This window comes from Schistocerca serialis, chromosome 6 (assembly GCF_023864345.2).
Source record: "Schistocerca serialis cubense isolate TAMUIC-IGC-003099 chromosome 6, iqSchSeri2.2, whole genome shotgun sequence".
Taxonomy (NCBI): domain Eukaryota; kingdom Metazoa; phylum Arthropoda; class Insecta; order Orthoptera; family Acrididae; genus Schistocerca; species Schistocerca serialis.
In genome coordinates, this window is record NC_064643.1 from 718,501,540 (window position 1) to 718,521,556 (window position 20,017).

The 20,017-nt window shown below is 40.8% G+C and overlaps 1 protein-coding gene across 1 annotated transcript in view; it reads right to left on the bottom strand.

Moving 5' to 3' along the window:
- Positions 1-20,017, bottom strand: part of LOC126485044 (arrestin domain-containing protein 1-like) — a 131,164-nt gene that overhangs the window by 85,480 nt on the left and 25,667 nt on the right. The window contains exon 2 of the mRNA XM_050108646.1: positions 12,441-12,667. Within this exon, the coding sequence (XP_049964603.1) occupies positions 12,441-12,667 (227 nt within the window). The remainder of the gene's footprint in view (positions 1-12,440; positions 12,668-20,017) is intronic.

Consider the following 20,017-nt stretch of genomic DNA (forward strand, 5'->3'; position numbering starts at 1 on the left):
AATGTGTAAATGTTCACTGTTCATAGTCGCTCCACTCAAAATGGTGTGCGGATAAGGTGAATGTCGTGGCACAAAACACTGAGGCCTAGCAGTGGGACGGAGGTTAGGCACAGATAACAAGTTATTGTTCCTGTTGCAGGACAAGGTATCGAAGTAGGAAGGCATCTGCTGATGCTGAACTGAGGCAGGCGCGGGCGTGGTCGGATGCTGAGGAGGTAGACCTGTGAACGAAGCAGTTCTGGTCACGTGGCAGGTATCCGTGTGGTACTGCACGGATTGCGGCATGGCAAATTGTTGTCCTGGCGGTAGTAGGTTGTCCAACGAAGCATTTGCAGAAATCGGCATTGGTCCCGCACTGTACGGAGATCTGTGAGAGATAACTGCACAGTCCATGAGGGAGGGCACATGTGGCGGGAACAAAGGCGTTTGATAGCCGGAGTCATGTGCACTCCTAACCTCACTTATTGTTGCAGGCTTGAAAACGTCTGGCGAAATCGGCGGAATCATCGAGTGAGAGGCATCGTGTTGCAGTCCTGGTGGGTGTACATCGCCCGCAACACGATGCATGTCAATCACAAAATCCGGCATTAGGCACTGGACCGAAGCCATTGTTCGAATGCTGAGCTTATGAGACATATGGGTACATTATCCCATGCTGCTTCACATCCATCCCAGAGATCATTAACTGCAGTGAATGGCAAATGAAGACATGCTAGTCTCCTGGCAACCTCTTCAATTTTGGTAAATCTGGAGAACTAGCTGGCCAGTGCAAGAATCAAACTCCTTCTGTACTGAGTTGGTCAGGCTTTGGCTTACATGATATCATGTGACAAAACTGAGAGTTAAAAAGTTTAGCATGAGAAATATTTTTAGACTCCGTGATCGATGGCATGGAGGTCATTCTATTCGAGATACTCATCATGTTTAAGCTTAGAATGTGTCCTAAGATTCCAAAAAAGGAGGATGTCAAAGTCATTGGATGTTCGTTCTGTGGATCACTTCTGCTAGACATCTAGCAGACGTGTGATCTGTGCTTTCTTCAAACTACTGCACAAAACTTCTTGTATAAACGAAGGATGGCCTCCCCCACCCCTGGGGATACAATCTTGTCAAAGGCATCCTATGTGCCAGGTGGGGTGGGAGGGGTGGTGGGGAGGGGGGGTTGTGAGCTTTGAGAAGCTCTGGGCCATGGCAGCAGTAGTGTAGCTGCTGGCAGGGTCGCCCAAACCAAATTGGTGCCAGTGGAGGAGTCAGAAAAAGGGCTGACTGCACCAACATTGATTAATAGTTTAACTGTGGTTTTGTTGGCATTAAATCCCGGCTGATGTAAAATTCAACTGCACCACTTTCGGTTCAAGTTAAACGAGGAAGCTGACCATGGTTAAAGTTGACCGAGATCGGAGGCTCATTTATCTTTAACTAATCATGGTTAAAATATTAAGATGCTGGCACCTTTTGATGTTTTAAATGGCACAGAAGATGAAAAATATTGTATCTTGACCACACAAATCATAGCATAACTGTGCTAGAGTACTTGTGGAAAGGGGAAATCCTTTCAAGGATTACAGGGACTGGAAATCTGGTAAGAGATTTTGTCTTTCAAAAGAGACAATGTGATTGTTATTAGGTCAAATTAACAAGAGGTTGAAATTTCCTACTTTTTGGAATAACCCTGTCTCACTCCATGAACAGACTTCTATGTCATTAAGGGCATATGCAGCTGGTGCATTTAATACTGTTACTGGTGATAGTGCTAATGCACATGAATAAAACAGCACAAAGAATTATCAATGATCATGCAATGTCTGCACATTACATAAAGTTTCCTTCTTGAGCAGAATTACATGTTGTGATAGACGGCTTCAGCATACTGGATGGGTTTCCTGGAGTCATTGGTACAGTAGATTCCAATGCTACGACACAATGATGATCTATCAAAAGTGCATCACTTTGTTACAATTTATAATAGTTACATATCAAATAATGACATTTGTAAATATGGTCTTTACACCGTGTATATCGATTTGGAGAGATGGTTACCCTTTTGAAGTCATAGCCTAACTGATAGCACTGTGAACTGTGAAGAGAAGGGTAATAGGTTTGTGTCCACCTCCCTATAATTTTTTTCCCTTTTTTTTTTCACCTTCTGTTTTCTAACAGGTTCTGGGTCTTCCCTCTTAATTTAATAGAAGTTTCATATGCAGTAGTCGATGTGATTTATTATAAATGGTGCATTTGCTGCAATTCTTGTTGCAAAGGCCAGTGTTTGGAATGTTACCCCAGTGGCTAGTAATCTTAACGTACCAGTCGGTCCACATCATAAAGTAAACACAACTCACGCACATCATCATCATCATTTAAGACTGATTATGCCTTTCAGCGTTCAGTCTGGAGCATAGCCCCCCTTATACAGTTCCTCCATGATCCCCTGTTCAGTGCTAACATTGGTGCCTCTTCTGATGTTAAACCTATTACTTCAAAATCATTCTTAACCGAATCCAGGTACCTTCTCCTCGGTCTGCCCCGACTCCTCCTACCCTCTACTGCTGAATCCATGAGTCTCTTGGGTAACCTTGCTTCTCCCATGCGTGTAACATGACCCCACCATCTAAGCCTGTTCGCCCTGACTGCTACATCTATACAGTTCATTCCCAGTTTTTCTTTGATTTCCTCATTGTGGACACCCTCCTGCCATTGTTCCCATCTACTAGTACCTGCAATCATCCTAGCTAATTTCATATCCGTAACCTCAACCTTGTTGATAAGGTAACCTGAATCCACCCAGCTTTCGCTCCCATATAACAAAGTTGGTCAAAAGATTGAACGGTGCACAGATAACTTAGTCTTGGTACTGACTTCCTTCTTGCAGAAGAGAGTAGATCGTAGCTGAGCACTCACTGCATTAGCTTTGCTACACCTCGTTTCCAGTTCTTTCACTATGTTGCCATCCTGTGAGAACATGCATCCTGAGTACTTGAAACCATCCACCTGTTCTAACTTTGTTCCTCCTATTTGGCACTCAATCCGTTTATATTTCTTTCCCACTGACATTACTTTCGTTTTGGAGATGCTAATCTTCATACCATAGTCCTTACATTTCTGATCTAGCTCTGAAATATTACTTTGCAAACTTTCAATCGAATCTGCCATCACAACTAAGTCATCCGCATATGCAAGACTGCTTATTTTGTGTTCACATATCTTAATCTCACCCAGCCAGTCTATTGTTTTCAACATATGATCCATAAATAATATGAACAACAATGGAGACAGGTTGCAGCCTTGTCTTACCCCTGAAACTACTCTGAACCATGAACTCAATTTACCGTCAACTCTAACTGCTGCCTGACTATCCATGTAAAGACCTTTAATTGCTTGCAAAAGTTTGCCTCCTATTCCATAATCTTGTAGAACAGACAATAACTTCCTCCTAGGAACCCGGTCATATGCCTTTTCTAGATCTATAAAGCATAGATACAATTCCCTGTTCCACTCATAACACTTCTCCATTATTTGCCGTAAGCTAAAGATCTGGTCCTGACAACCTCTAAGAGGCCTAAACCCACACTGATTTTCATCCAACTGGTCCTCAACTAACACTCGCACTTTCCTTTCAACAATACCTGAGAAGATTTTACCCACAACGCTGATTAAAGAGATACCTCTATAGTTGTTGCAATCTTTTCTGTTTCCATGTTTAAAGATTGGTGTGATTACTGCTTTTGTCCAGTCTGATGGAGCCTGTCCCGACTCCCAGGCCATTTCAATTATCCTGTGTAGCCATTTAAGACCTGACATTCCACTGTATTTGATGAGTTCCGACTTAATTTCATCCACCCCAGCCGCTTTATTGCACTGCAATCTATTGACCATTTTTTCCACTTCCTCAAATGTGATCCTATTTCCATCATCATTCCTATCCCATTCTACCTCGAAATCTAAAACATTACTGATCGCATTTTCACCTACATTGAGCAACTCTTCAAAATATTCCCTCCATCTGCCCAAGGCATCCACAGGATTCACCAGCAGTTTTCCTGACCTGTCCAAAATACTTGTCATTTCCTTCTTACCTCCCTTTCGAAGACTGCTAATTACACTCCAGAATGGTTTTCCAGCAGCTTGACCCATAGTCTCCAATCTGTTTCCAAAGTAATGTTACTTTAAATCCGTCTTGATTGCAAATTTTTTTATTATTCATATGACCGGTTTCGGTTCATTCAGAACCATCTTCAGATCTGATATTTAAGTTACAGGAGTAACCCGTCCAATTCAGCAACTTTCACATGCTACGTCACAATATCAGATCTGAAGATGGTTCTGAATGAACCGAAACCGGTCATATGAATAATAAAAAAATTTGCAATCAAGACGGATTTAAAGTAACATTATAAAATCACTGATTGCTGTTATCCCATAAGACATTATGTCTGTTTTTGCAAATGTTTCCAAAGTCTTCCCACGATTTCTTCTTGGATGCTGCAATTATCTGTTTGCCTTTGTTTCTTTCTTCAACATAACTTTCTCTGTCTACCTGGGTTCTGGTTTGTAGCCATTTTTGATACGCCTTCTTTTTCCTTTTACAGGCTGCCTTGACTGTATCATTCCACCAAGCTGTTTGCTTCATCCTACTTTTACACACTACTGTTCCAAGACATTCTTTAGCCACTTCTAGTACTGTGTCCCTGTACCTTGTCCATTCCTTTTCCAATGACTGTAATTGACTACATTCAACTAACTGGTACCTTTCTGAGATCGCTGTTATGTACTTGTGCCTGATTTCCTTATCCTGAAGTTTCTCCACTCTTATCCTCCTACAAATGGACCTGACCTCCTGCACTTTCGGCCTCACAATCCCAATTTCACTGCAGATTAAATAATGATCAGTGTCATCAAAGAATCCCCTGAATACACGTGTGTCCCTCACAGCCTTCCTGAATTCCTGATCTGTTATTATATAGTCAATGACAGATCTGGTTCCCCTGCCTTCCCAAGTATACCGGTGAATGTTCTTATGTTTAAAAAAGGAGTTTGTGATTACTAAGCCCATACTGGCACAGAAATCCAAGAGTTGTTTCCCGTTCCTGTTGGCCTCCATATCCTCTCCAAATTTACCCATAACCTTTTCATACCCTTCTGTTCGATTCCCAATCCTGGCGTTAAAATCACCCATGAGCAGAACATTGTTCTTGTCCTTTACTCTAACAACTACATCACTGAGTGCCTCATAAAAACTATCCATCTTATCTTGATCTGTCCCTTCACAATGCGAATATACTGACACAATCCTAATTTTCTTGCTAGACACTGTCAAATCTATCCACATCAGTCGTTCGTTTACATACCTTATTGCAACTACGCTGGGTTCCATTTCTTTCCTGATGTAAAGCCCTACACCCCATTGTGCTATTCCTGCTTTGACTCCTGACAGGTAGACCTTGTATTCTCCCACTTCCTCTTCTTTCTCACCCCTTACCCGGATGTCACTAACAGCTAAAACGTCCAGCCCCATCTTACTTGCAGCCTCTGCCAGCTCTCCTTCTTCCCACAGTAGCCCCCATTGATATTAATAGCTCCCCATCTCATTACCATGTGTTTGCCAAGTCGTATCTTTGGAATCCCTGGTTTGTCAGTTAGAGGTGGGACTCCGTCACCTCCAAAGGTCCGAGGCATTTTGCTCTGATTGTTGCCAGCATCATATTTAAAGTACCAGGGAAGCAGGTTGCTAGCCTTACTTGCCCCGAGTCCCATTGGGTTTTACCCCTAACAGCTGAGGGACTAACCGGTGGATTTGGTAGTCTTTGCCATATGAGCACAAAGGTGACCACAACTCAGAATATGTCCGAGATGCCCAGCCTTATTCCAAAGTAACTGGTATCCCGACTGTCGGGACCACTTGCTTGGCCACTCATACGTTGCCCATGGTTCATGAACTAGGACATGACTACAGGAACCCATACCATGAACCACGCACAGGAAGTTTTAATTCTTGTGAAACGTTGTATAAAATATATTTATACCTAGTCTTGGTTGGCATGGATTGCCAATGTTTGTACCTTGTCAGAAAGTATCTTTTTTGATGGAGATGAGCATCTCTGAAAAGATCTCCTCTTCCATTCAAAAGAAATCTTAATCTCAAAATCCATGTGATGAAGCATGTTATTTCAGAGTGATGGTAGTCAATGCAACAACAGGAATATGGGCATCATGCATGTGCAAACTGACATTAGACTCTACAGTTTAATGATAAAGAATTTAAAACAAAAAATGGGACGAAGATTCTAGTTAAAGAATAACTTCTACTTGTATGTCTCAGGTTGTTCACTGTTCAAGCCATTGATGAGTCCTAAGTCTTCTTAACACAGCACCAGCCCATTTTTTTGCATTATAAAATTTTCGTATTACAGCCAACCAGCTCCAAAACGATACCAGTTTGAAATTTTGAGAAATTAGGCCTCATTTTCCTGTTCTCCACAGCACAGTAACCATACCCACATTATGATAAAAAACTGAAAAGAGCGCATCAAGTACCAAGGACAGCTATTATCATTGGCTTTGCATGTATAATGAGCACTTTCCTTTGTAACACATGGAGTCAAATTCCCTGTTAGCTAAACATGTTCCACTATCCAACATTTAATGTTGGGTGCAGTGCAGAGACAACTTAATCTTAATTAAGCTTTAACTGTGATCACGAGACCCTCAGTTATCTTGCTTTTTAATTGATGTTGGTGCAGTTTGCGAGAAGTGTGTTACGCTACAGGGTATGGGGACCTCTACAGACTATGTCGTCAAAGTGAAAGCCTGGTCCTCCAGGCTGGAGGTTGCTTGCAGACTCACCCCCACCTTGCAAAAAGTCTTTCATTGTGATAATTTAATAGCTAATGCTGGACTGCCCTTACAAAGACGAATTGCACCAAGGAACAGGAATGTGGATGTACTGATGCTTAAATTTGCAATGTGTATTGTACATACACTGCTACAGATAGCAGTTATGAACAGTATTGTGGAAGAGATGCTAAGTTATGGAAAAGGAGTTGTTACACTTTGGGAATCAGGTGGAAAGGAAGGGGTGAGATTCATAAGCATAAATTCTCCTTACATTATTCAGGAAAAGACAAAAGACAAGGGGAGCGTTGAGTTGGATTTATAGTCTCCAAGGATATGCATAGATCTGTTATTGCTTTCAGTCCACATAATAAAAGAACATGTACTCTGCACATCAAAGGCAAATTTCACAATGTGACCTTTGTGGCTGTATATGCACTAACAGCAGAATCAAATGAAGACATAGTAGATAGATTCTATGATTTTCTACAGGAGGTTTTGTGCCGGAATACCTAAACATGACCCAAAAAATAGTCCTTGGTGAGTATAATGCCAAACTGGGCAAAGAAGAAGCTTTCAGCAGCATCTTTGGTAAGGAAAGTCTGCATGATGAAATTATTAATAACGGTATGAAGATTTTTGCCCAGTTTGCTTCTGCAACGAATTACAGTAAGTACCTGTTTCTCAAGGAAAAAAATCTACAAAGGGGCCTGGGAAACATCAGGAAGAAACAAAGCAAACCAAATAGACCAAACGTGGGTGTTGAAGAGGTGGGCATCTGATCACGGTAAGCATGCACTTTCTGAAGAGCTAATTACAATTCTGGCCATTACCTATTAGGAGCCAAAATGAGGCATAAACTTGCTATGGTTGCCAAAGGAAATAGTATCAAAGTAAAGAAATGGAATATAGAACATCTGAAAGATATGTTTACTGTACAAGAGTATCAGAACAGATTGAGATATGAGTTACAAACAAAAGATGATGAAAAAATGCCATTTTGACAATGCACATGAAATACTGTGAGAGGCAAGGAGACAGAAATGAAGACTGTTATGATGATGTATGTAGGCAGACAGTGGAACAGAAAAGGAAGCAAGACTGAACAAATGAGGTGTTATATAATGAAAAAAGAATAGAGGCAGCAAAGATACGCAGGAGGGAAAAAAAGTGAAGTTGCAAGGGGAAAGAGAGGAGATGGAAGGGCACTACCAAAGGAATAAGAGCAGAGATGTTTATAAGAAAATTAAAGAACAATCTCAAGAATACAGAAAAAAACATATGCAAGGAAGAAAGAGGGAAATTAGCTGACAGATAGACGAGATGTTTTGGATAGATGGAGAACATACTTCAAGGAAATTCTGAAGGGCAGTCCTATCAGGGGTGAGCAGCTACTCAGCTACACTGCACATGCGATACAAGAACTCACATCAGAAGACGTACAGAAGGTATTGCACTGATCAGAAAACTACAAAGCCCAGGAACTGACATTGATAACTGCAGAACTGTTAAAAAATGGGAGAATTGGTCTCCATAAGTGAAAGCATAAACTCATCAAGTTGATATGGAATCAGGAAAGAATCTCCAGAGAGTGGACCTTGGAATAACCCAACCAATCCATAAGAAAAGAGACAAGACTTGTTATTCGAATTACCCAGCTGAATGTAACCTGTAAGGTTCTCTGTAGAGTTACAACAGGGTAGTTCTATATGTAGAAGAGATTCTGGAAGAATACCAGTGTGGATTTCAGCCTAATTGGTAAACAACAGATCAGATATTTGTGCTGAGGGAATATACGAAAAGTTATATGAGAATAATATTGAGCTTCATAACTGCTATCTAGAGTTCAAGCATGCCTCCGATAGTCTTGATAGGGCAGAAATGCTAAATGATTTGCTATTGCTTGGTATACCATCTCAGTATGTTTTATTTATCTAAGCAACATTGGCTCATTCCAAGGCTGCAGTGAGAGTGGATAGAGAACTCAGTAAATAGTTTAGCATCAATAAACAAGTCAGATAAGATGTCCTTCTCTGCAATGCTTTTTAATCTGACTCTTGAAGCAGCCATTCAAAAGCTTCAAATATATAAGGAAGGAAAATAATAACTTAGATAAACTATCAGCAGCTGGTTTCAATTTTGAACAAGTGCTGAACTTTGACTATCTGGGTTCTAGTATTAATAGGACAAAATCATGTCAACTGAAATAAAACAGCATATCCTAAGTGCTAACAGGTGGTTCCAAACTTTAAGAAATTGCTGGTCTCTAGATTATTAAAGAGGCAACAGAAACTTCAAACTTACAAGTTCACGATGAGAGCAGTTGTAACCTACAGATGTGAACATGGACACTAACTACTACTGATGAGCAGCAGCTCAGGATATTTGCACACAGGGTTCTATGCAAGGTCTATGGTCACTTCAGGATAGCAGTGGTTTCTGGAGGTCTAGAACGAACACCAAGCTGGACTGCCTCATGCAAGGGGCTGACAGTGAAAAAAAAAAAAAAAGTAGTGGAACAGCCTGGCATGAACTTGTCCTTAGGGTGGATACTGGACAAACAACTACGAAGTTTTTAACTGTGGCCGACTGGAAAAAGACAGAGAGGAAGACCACAAAAATGTTGGATGGATGATGTGGAAAGAGATATAAAATCCCTTAGAGTGATATAAAATATCTTACAGGGTCAGGGAGTGGCAGAGAACTGCACTGGAGAGGGCAGAATGGAAGAAAGTTGTTACATCATAAAAAGAAGAAGAAGAATGGCCCCTGAACCTAAGTGCAGATGTCATTTGCCCCAATAGGAGCCATAATTTACTTCCGAATCTCGGACAAGACAGAGTGGACATTAGCATTCCTTTATGATCTTTCTCCTATTTCCCTAAATGACTTCATCACCTGCCTAATGCTGGAGCTCCTAACACCATCAAACCCACCCTCTGTCATAATCAGACCTATTGGGAATATTAGCTCCAGTCCCAAAAGATGAGGCATCATGTGCTGCATGGGGTCAGTATCCATCTGCACCTAGGTTCAGGGACCATCCTTCTTCTTCTTCTTCTGCTTATGATGTAACAACTTTCTACAGATTCATGGCACCATCAATGTCTGTCTTGCACACTCAAGTGAATGGGGACCGTCAAGATCAAGTGCATCTGATAGTGCTGAGAGACAGGGGATCCCAAGCAATGCCTTAGGCTTCACAGGAGCCACAGTTTTTACATTCAATGTTTCAATGCCACTGCTGCCCAGGGCAGCTGCCTGCAGGCTGCTGAGAATGGCCACCACAACTTCCAACTGTTCCTGACAGATGGTGCCCAATTTCTACTGCACCTGTACACAAGCGCAATCGCTACCCATACTTAATCAACATTTGTCTGTACAAGTAATACAACACTCAACCAAGAAGTTGCTAGAAGCAATTTAAATATTGCTGGTACATTGCCTTTGGCTATCATTACACTACAAAGTCAGCTCATACAATGGAAGTGCCATAAAAATACAAGAACATTCAGAAAAAAGTAAAGAGACACTAGTCAACACAGAAACACACACCAACACTATGCATTTTTTTCATAAAAGCATGTGAGAAAACATTAAACTGAATGCTGCGTAGAAACTGGTACTGATACTGATAGTGGCATGTGCACTCTACCCCGCAGCTGGAACTCTACTTAGTACAGAACTTATTAAATAAAGAAAGTTGTGTAGAGGAGAAAACAGTTTCAGTGCACTGAGGAAATATCTGAAAGAAGTATTTTAATGTATTGGCTAGATAAATTCTCTCCAGGATCCTGTTACTATGATTAACTGCAACAAGGAAACATAGCAAATGAAAATATAGTGATAAATTCCAATAGAAGACAAAAAAAGGAAGTCATATCTGCTGGTATACTCATTTGTACTGTTTGTCTATGATAAGCTAATGATTCACAAGTGACTGTTGGGAACAGCAAGAGGCATGTCTTGGCCCCACAGTACGGCTGCCAAGTGAGGAGAGGTGAAAGGCAGTGTCATCTGCTTCCGACAATGCTGGTGCTGTTATCCTCAACATTGTGCACTGCAATGTTACACATCTAAGCTTGGGGATAAATGAATGTCTTTCACCTAGTGCCAATTTTTTCTGCTTCTGTCAGCACCAGTAAATCATCGAGTTAAGTGGACAAGCAATAATAAGGTTACTAATACTGTCAGATGGAAGTACAGATACAGACATTACGAGATCAGTGAGGCATGGTGTGATATTCTGAGTCAACACCATAACAGACACACCATAATTACTCATGCAGCACTTTCTTTTTCATGGCAGATGCTTCTAATGTTACAAAGATAATGTCAAAATACTATTTAGAATTTTATAGTATCAGTGCTTAAGAATATGATTTAATACAAAAATATATAGAAATGTAGCCAACAACAAATTATAGTCACACAAATGGCAGGCCAATATCAAAAATTAACAAATATATGGCATTCATAAATATGGACTGTAAATCATCGAGTTAAGTGGACAAGCAATAATAAGGTTACTAATACTGTCAGATGGAAGTACAGATACAGACATTACGAGATCAGTGAGGCATGGTGTGATATTCTGAGTCAACACCATAACAGACACACCATAATTACTCATGCAGCACTTTCTTTTTCATGGCAGATGCTTCTAATGTTACAAAGATAATGTCAAAATACTATTTAGAATTTTATAGTATCAGTGCTTAAGAATATGATTTAATACAAAAATATATAGAAATGTAGCCAACAACAAATTATAGTCACACAAATGGCAGGCCAATATCAAAAATTAACAAATATATGGCATTCATAAATATGGACTATTGCTTAATGTTAAGTGTAGCAAAAAGACTACTGGCTAAAGGAAGTATCCAGTTACATGTGTTGCCATGACATGACAACATTATGGAACTACACATGAACACTCCCATAGATAGTACAAGTTGCAGAAGCATACCCCTTTTACCTCATAATAGCATGGATTTTATAATTCCTTAGGTAACAGTGGCCACCACATATTATAGCAATTATGTCAGCAACATAAAAAGCAGTTAATGGGGCACTGCACACATGAAAGTTTGAAGTACCATATTAAATGAAACTTAAAGGCTGTAGTAACACTTAAACTTCTTTGTTACTGACAACTGGCCTTCACAGTGTAGCTAACTAGGCTGTGAGATTTAACAGTAAGCCTACTAACATAACTTATAGGCTGTAGCATTTTTCTTGGACAAGTGCTTGGCACTTTGTCTTTAGGTGTATTGTTTATGGTAGTCAAATGTTAAATATGTAGGCCTTATTACCCAATTAGATTTAAAAAGGTACCGGGTAGTTCTTGCTAGACTTAAATGTCAGTTATACAGCTTTTCATTTTCTTATCTTTTACCTTGTAGAATACTTGAAGTGACAGTATTACACACCATTAGTTGAACTGTAAAGAAAGGAGAAGCACTGGCACACTGAGTTAATGAAGAGCATGAAAAAGTAACTAATAAGTAGATCTCTAATAGAATGCTTCTTCATTAAGTAGCCCTACCAGTACTGAAACGTCCAATGAAATGCAAAAGTATATTCAACATCAACAAAGTTATACACACCGATATTTTGTTGATTCCATTTAAATTCAAAACACTGTTGACACAAAAGAATCTCATATCTGTCAAGTTTTGGTTCTGTGTCTCGGCAGCATCAACAAAGGCACAAATTTTGTACCTCATATGGCCATCAGGAGACTCAAATGAGGATGGGATGCCTTTTGGAAGCTTGTATGTAAAATTATATTTATGTGATCCTTCATTCCAAAGTGGATTTTTATTGTTTGCTCCTGTGGAAAAAATTGGACTTAATTGCTATAATTTCTCTGATCAAAATTTCGCGAACTGAAGCAGTAAAAATGTGCCTTAACAATTAATAAAAGAATTTATTTTAAAAAAGAAAAGAAAGTGCTCTGTATGAATGAACAATTACCACATATGTTACCCCTCGATGCACTAATTACTATAACTCAGTGGGGCTAACTATGATACCTATCAAAAAAATTCTGAACGTAAACAAGGAAATCAAATTCTTCATTCACGTCATGAAGAAGATCGAATGACCATCAATACGTCCTAAAATTACAACCATGTAGGCCAAAAGTAAATTATTCACAGGTACCGGCACTTTTCTGGTTTACCCAAAAGGGAAAGTGTCGCATACACAGGATGTTTTCAACGTCTAATCATGATTTTTACAATAGTGTGTGCAAGCTCTCATACAGTAATTCCGCCGACTGAAGTGCTCGAATACAATGACTACACTATTGGTGGTCCTCCCTTGCGGTATAGGTAGTTACGTACGCTTACAAAATATGTATCAAAATACTAGTCGGGGACCTGTCCATTACTTAATTTTTCTGAATTTACCTTTCAACTTTTGTTTTTATGACGAAAAGTGAGTTGAATATGTCAAAGTAAGTTTACATATGGCGCGAACTAAATCATACACAGGCCAGTCTCTTATTATCAAAACCTTATGTGGCATTCACATTCGTTGGCTTCGCCAATCACCTTTCAACCAAACCTCAAACTCGAGCTACGCTACATAACAGTCGTTCAACAAAAACAAAATTTCTGTGAGGATGGGAGGTCCAAAATCCCACTCAAGACTGTACTTCTGTCAAACTTTATTTTTCTGACAAAGTAACTTACATCAATACGAAAGAAATTTATAGTCCGGTTCAACGAACGAAACTGTTTAATCCAAGCAATGGTGAGCAAGAGTTCAACAAATGCGGAAGCATCTCTTCTTTATTTTTGTTAAAAAAAATCTTATGAATACTTAAATGATCCTTACCATTCGAGACGCAGCAGAACTGGAAAACCTTTTCAAAGTATACTCGAACTCGTTTATTCCGTTGAGGGCTACCTTCTGTACCATTTGTTTTAATGGTGGCAATTCCAGAAATAGATGTTATAATGACTGAAACATAAAAAGCGTTTTATTAAAATCTTTCACACGGAAAACATTGTCCCTTACATTATCCTTCATTTACCTGAGAAGCTCAGCGGTTCATTTAAATATAGTTCCACTTCACCGCGTACAACTTGTCCTGGAAAGTATATTTTCGAAGCGTTGGATAACGATATCTGGAGTTTAGAGTTCTGCATCTTCTCAAATAAACCAGATCTGAGTGTCTCGCAAGATTTAACATACGCAGCAAAGTACAACTACGACTTGAGCGCCCTACCACCTGAAGGATTCCCCAATCACGTTTCACCAAACTCTCCGACTCTCGCCGCCACTACCTATTGTTAAGGCGCGGTTATTCAAACCATCACTGCCGATTGTTGTAAACTACAATGCCTCTGGGAAGCTCACAATGAAAAACAAGATAGGCAACAAGATAGTTTTAAATTTCTGATTTTTTTACATGAATTTATGATGTGTATTTCCCATATGTATAAGATAGAGCACAGCAAGATTGTGGATTCCAGATTCGTTTCTTGACTTCGACACAAGTTGAAAGGAGTAGCATCAAAACAAATAGTTGCTTTTCCTTGCGACTGTAGTAATCTGACCACCATGTTTAATTATTTGCTTCTTTACATGTGAATCATGTATTTTGTTCTCCTTCATTTGCCATGATTTAGGTGATCACTTAAGCATATTGTATACATGTTTCATATTTCTCCTTGATTTAAAACAGTGGCCTGCGGAGCAGTTTCACATGTCTGTCCGACGCCTGCCAGGACGATATTACTGGAAAGTGGAGAACCAAAATCAGTAGGAAAAACACGAACACATTCATGTTTCGTAGCTCCCATATTACTGGGAAGTGGAGAACCGAAATCAGTAGGAAAAGCACGAACACATTCATGTTTCGTAGCTCCCATCTCGGCGGAAAGGCGGAGGGCGAGGAGTGGGGGGCAATCCATGGCAATGTGGAACAAGACAAAGTATACATAACTGCACACTTGTAACAGCGATGGGGTTCATCTGTAGATTACATTTGTGACCAGTGATGATTAAAGTCCATCGGTTGATCTTATTTATTGAGGGCTAACTTCTGTAATTTATTTTAATGGGTAATCAGTGTGTCATACAAATTTTTTGGTCAATTATTTCAGCGGAGTGAAAACAAGACTCCATAGAAATTACATAACCGTTACAGGGCGGTAGCGCTTAAGCAAATACAATAGACGCTCAGTAAGTAATGCAACACATTTTTATTCTGAAAGAGGTTTGGTGTTATTCAGGATTCCAAAACTTCATTTTATTCCCACTCTTTTGGCTACAAAACCTTATTTTGCAACATAGTCTCCGTTCAATGCAATAACTTTACGCCACCTTCGTGGGAGGGCCTGTATGCGCGCATAGCGCTACCCTTTTGGTCGACGCGTCTTGCTTTCCCTTATCTTCCACGTACTGCTTCCTTTAATGCGTCAAACAGATGGAAGTCGGAAGGTGCGAGATCTGGGCTGAAAAGTCCAATGATGTTTTGTAAGCTCCTCTCGGGTGTGCAGACCTGCGTGAGGCCTTGCGTTGTCATGGAGAAGGAGAAGATTGTTTGCCTTTTAGTGGCGGTGAACACGTTGAAGTCTATTCTTTAATTCCCTGAGGGTAGTACAGTGCACTTTAGAGCTGATCGTTGCATCATGAGAGAGGACATCAAACAGAATATCTGAATATGCTTTCATACATGTCCGAAAGAACAGAGACCATAAGCTGCCGACAGGCGTTGATATACATCAACGGCGACAGTTGAAAATGTGTGCCCCGACCGCAGGTCGAACCCGGGATCTCCTGCTTACATGGCAGACGTTCTATCCGTCTGAGCCACCGAGGGCACAGAGCATAGTGCGACTGCAGGGTATTATCCCTTGCACGCTCCCCGTGAGACCCACATTCCCAACTTTATGTCCACACACTACATTCGTAATGCCCCTGCCCATTACACTCATTACTCGTGGCAGACAATCTTACCGTGTCCCGTAAGAGTTCGGGCAATGTGTGTGCATCCGCACAGAAGAATGTCAATGGCCGGTTGGCCTTAACTATATGAAGACGCTATCTGTTCTTTCGGACATGAGCAATGCGTGTGCATCCGCACAGAAGAAGGTCAATGGCAGGTAAGATTGTCTGCCGCGAGTAATGAGTGTAATGGGCGGGGGCACTACGAATTTAGTACGTGGACATTAAGTTGGGAATGTGGGTCCACGGGGAGCGTGCAATGGATAAATCCCTGCAGTCGCACTATCCTCTGTGCTCTCGGTGACTCAGATGGAACGAGCGTCTACCATGTAAGGAGGAGATCCCGGGTTCGAGTCGCAGTCAGGGCACACATTTGCAACTGTCCCTGTTGATGTATATCAAGGCCTGTCGGCAGCTTAGGGTCTTGATTTAATTATCATTTCAAACAATAATTTCTTCTTATTCCTAGAAGACCGTCGTCATGATTTTACCGACTGAGGGTACGGTTTTAAACTTTTTCTTCGGAGGAAAGGTGATATGGCGCTGCTCCATGGATTGCCGTTTCATTTCTGGTTCGAAGTGATGGACTCACGTTTCATTGCCTGTGACGAAGTTCGACAAAAAATTGTCACGATCAACTCCGTAGCGAGCAAGCAATTCGACGCAGATGGTCCTTCGTTGCTTTTTATGGTGTTCTGTTAGGGGCGAGGAACCCAGCGGACAGACGCCTTCGAGTACGCCAACTTATGGACGGATGATGCTGTAATTTATCGTCTAGTAAGGTCATCCGAAGACCAGTATCAGTTTCAAAGCGATTTAGAAAAGATTGCTGTATGGTGTGGCAGGTGGCAGTTGACGCTAAATAACGAAAAGTGTGAGGTGATCCACATGAGTTCCAAAAGAAATCCGTTGGAATTCGATTACTCGATAAATAGTACAATTCTCAAGGTTGTCAATTCAACTAAGTACCTGGGTGTTAAAATTACGAATAACTTCAGTTGGAAAGACCACATAGATAATATCGTGGGGAAGGCGAGCCAAAGGTTCCGTTCCATTGGCAGGACACTTAGAAGATGCAACAAGTCCACTAAAGAGACAGCTTACACTACACTCGTTCGTCCTCTGTTAGAATATTGCTGCGCGGTGTGGGATCCTTACCATCGAAAGGGTGCAAAAAAGGGCAGCTCGTTTTGTATTATCACGTAATAGGGGAGAGAGTGTGGCAGACATGATACGCGAGTTGGGGTGGAAGTCATTAAAGCAAAGACGTTTTTCGTCGCGGCGAGATCTATTTACGAAATTTCAGTCACCAACTTTCTCTTACGAATGCGAAAATATTTTGTTGAGCCCAACCTACATAAGTAGGAATGATCATCAAAATAAAATAAGAGAAATCAGAGCTCGAACAGAAAGGTTTAGGTGTTCGTTTTTCCCGCGCGCTGTTCGGGAGTGGAATGGTAGCGAGATAGTATGATTGTGGTTCGATGAACCCTCTGCCATGCACTTAAATGTGAATTGCAGAGTAATCATGTAGATGTAGATGTAGATGTGTCAGCACTGCCAACAGAGACATCCAGTTGGGTAGCGAGGTGTCTGATTGTGATCCGTCGATCACCTAGAATGAGAATGGCCGCACGTTCTAACATTCAGGAGTCACAGCTGTGTGCTGCCAGCCGTCCGCGGGAAATCGGACATTTTGGGATGGTTTCAGACCCCTCGCCCAACGACTTACCGTGCTTTTGTGCACTGGCAAGTCTCTGTAGACATTCTGCAAGCGCCTATGAATATCTGCGATGCTCTGATTTCCCACCAAAAGGAACTCAATCACACCTCTCTGTTTGGAACATATCCTACTTACAGACGCCATTTCGAAGGCTACCATCTAACGGAACTTCATGAAATTAGAAGCGCTGATGTGGGAATATTCAACGATGTCCCTCAATAAATTCCTCAGTTTTCTTAACCGAAATACGCCGAGGAAAAAAATGCGTTGCATTACTTATTGAACGGCCCTCGTATGTCTGAAAAGTCAGCGCGGAGAATCGCGGTTGGGGGAGGGGAGTGGTGTCTTGGTGCCCAGTTCCTATTTGAGCTACTAACAAGGGCTTTAAAGTTTTTGGTTTAACCAGAATCAGCGGCCATTTTTGTACCTATCTGTCTTACTGGATTAAAGTATGTCGAGCAAGTTTTGAACGACGAACCTGAGCTGGCGCCCAGGCAAATTGTGCGAATCGATTGATTCCTTTGGCAAAATATTTTAATTGGAGTAGAATTAATGCTCAGCCAGTAGCACCGTTTGTATGTGCACCGTTCGCATTTTACACTGCAAACACGTAAACAAAGTTCTTCCTGGGAGGATTTTTGGCACTTATCGAGTTTAGGGGGACACCATGAAATCTTTGACGGCACTTATCGAGTTTAGGGGGACACCCATGAAATCTTTGATTTTTTTACCGATTATCGTCAATTTGACTATCCTGATCACGAATATGACATATTTTTCATCAGTTTTGAAACAGTAAAACAACACATTGTCATTTAATCAAAATATAACAATACAACAACATGACAATGTGATTGAAACAATAAAACAACATATTCTCATGTAATCGAAATATAACAATGCGTAAAGATCATTCAAGCAAGCTAAATCGCAGCATTCGGAGAAACGCGCCCGATTTGATCAATCAAATTGTGAAATGGGTTTGATCCAAAGCGTTGCCGCCATAGAAACTCGACCAAATAGTTGGACAGCATTTTGCGATGAGTTTTTATCGGGGATGAAAATAAATAACACCTTCGAGATCAACATAGTCTAACTGATCAAAGAGTGAGAAAAAATATTTTCGAAAATTTTGTCCCCCTAAAATCGATAAGTGCCGGAATTTTAAACCCGCTACTTTTATACTTTAAACTTGTTCTAATCGGTTCAAGCTTTACACGGAGGTAAAGAAATGGATAAAGTTGAAACAAAATTTTTTCATCCCATAATCTTTATCTGTCGTCTAGACACGAAGATTGAAGGTGGAGCTAAAGTAGCACGTAAATTTTGTTCTTACGTGGAGTGACTGCGCGGAAACAGTTTAAAGCAAAATCTAATAAATAAAAAATGTATACTTACGATAAAAATGAAGTCACTTTCAAAAGGTTTTCTTTCGCGTGCCACTTCTATGTCTCAAACTTGTGCGACTCGGTTCAGATTTTGTAAGGAGACAGACAGATACATGCCATTAATTGTCGTCCCATTGTTTTGTGAAAGCTTTATACGTCGCCACGATATAAGCAACATGGTTCGCAAAACAATAAAAAATCCTATACTGGATCGGTTGTTGCCCGCGTCAACAAAAAACTAACCGGCTGCCAAGCTATGCCTATCTAATGTCAAAATTATGATAGAGTAAGGGCTGGAAACGAGAATGAAAAATGTTCTTCTGTTATGGCACAAAAAAGACTAATATTTCCTGGGCAGAATTAGGGATGTAAAAGAAGGGAACTGGCTTTTCGACTTATCTCACAGCTTCAAAGATATTTAAATCGATACATCTTGACATATTCGTTCTTTTTTACGAATTATCCCTGTTTCCTGAGCCCAGTGAGCTCTCTTAGCTGCAAGGTGTTGGTACACCTGCATCTTGCAGTTGATAGGCTAAGTCCCTGAACCTGTACCCAAAATCCAAAAGATTCGCTAGCCATTAGTAAACAACGTAAAATATCATATGGCTGAAGTGCATGCGTGCAAGAACTGAAAAAGTTTTCTATGGGACAAAATTTAGGGGGGTGGGGGTGGATTTGATCCTGGGGTGGGGGAAGCAAAAATTTGGTTGCTGCATGGGCGAGCGTGAGGGGAATACACATTCCCCGTTACATGTATGGTGTGGGGTGTAAGAACAAACAGACACAAATTTATGTGCTGTTAGAGTGTGGGATGCATCTGCAATAGGAAGTATCTAAGAGTGGGGGTGCCTCTGTAAAGGGAAGTATCCCAGACCTGTGATGCATCCATCCTATGTTTTAATGACATGTTGTGTCTTATTGCACGACGCAGCAAATACCATGTTGGATGACATAATAGCATGTGTCATGAACCACGTATTGGTTCAAATGGCTCTGAGCACTATGGGACTTAACATCTACGGTCATCAGTCCCCCAGAACTTAGAACTACTTAAACTTAAATAACCTAAGGACATCACACACATCCATGCCCGAGGCAGGATTCGAAC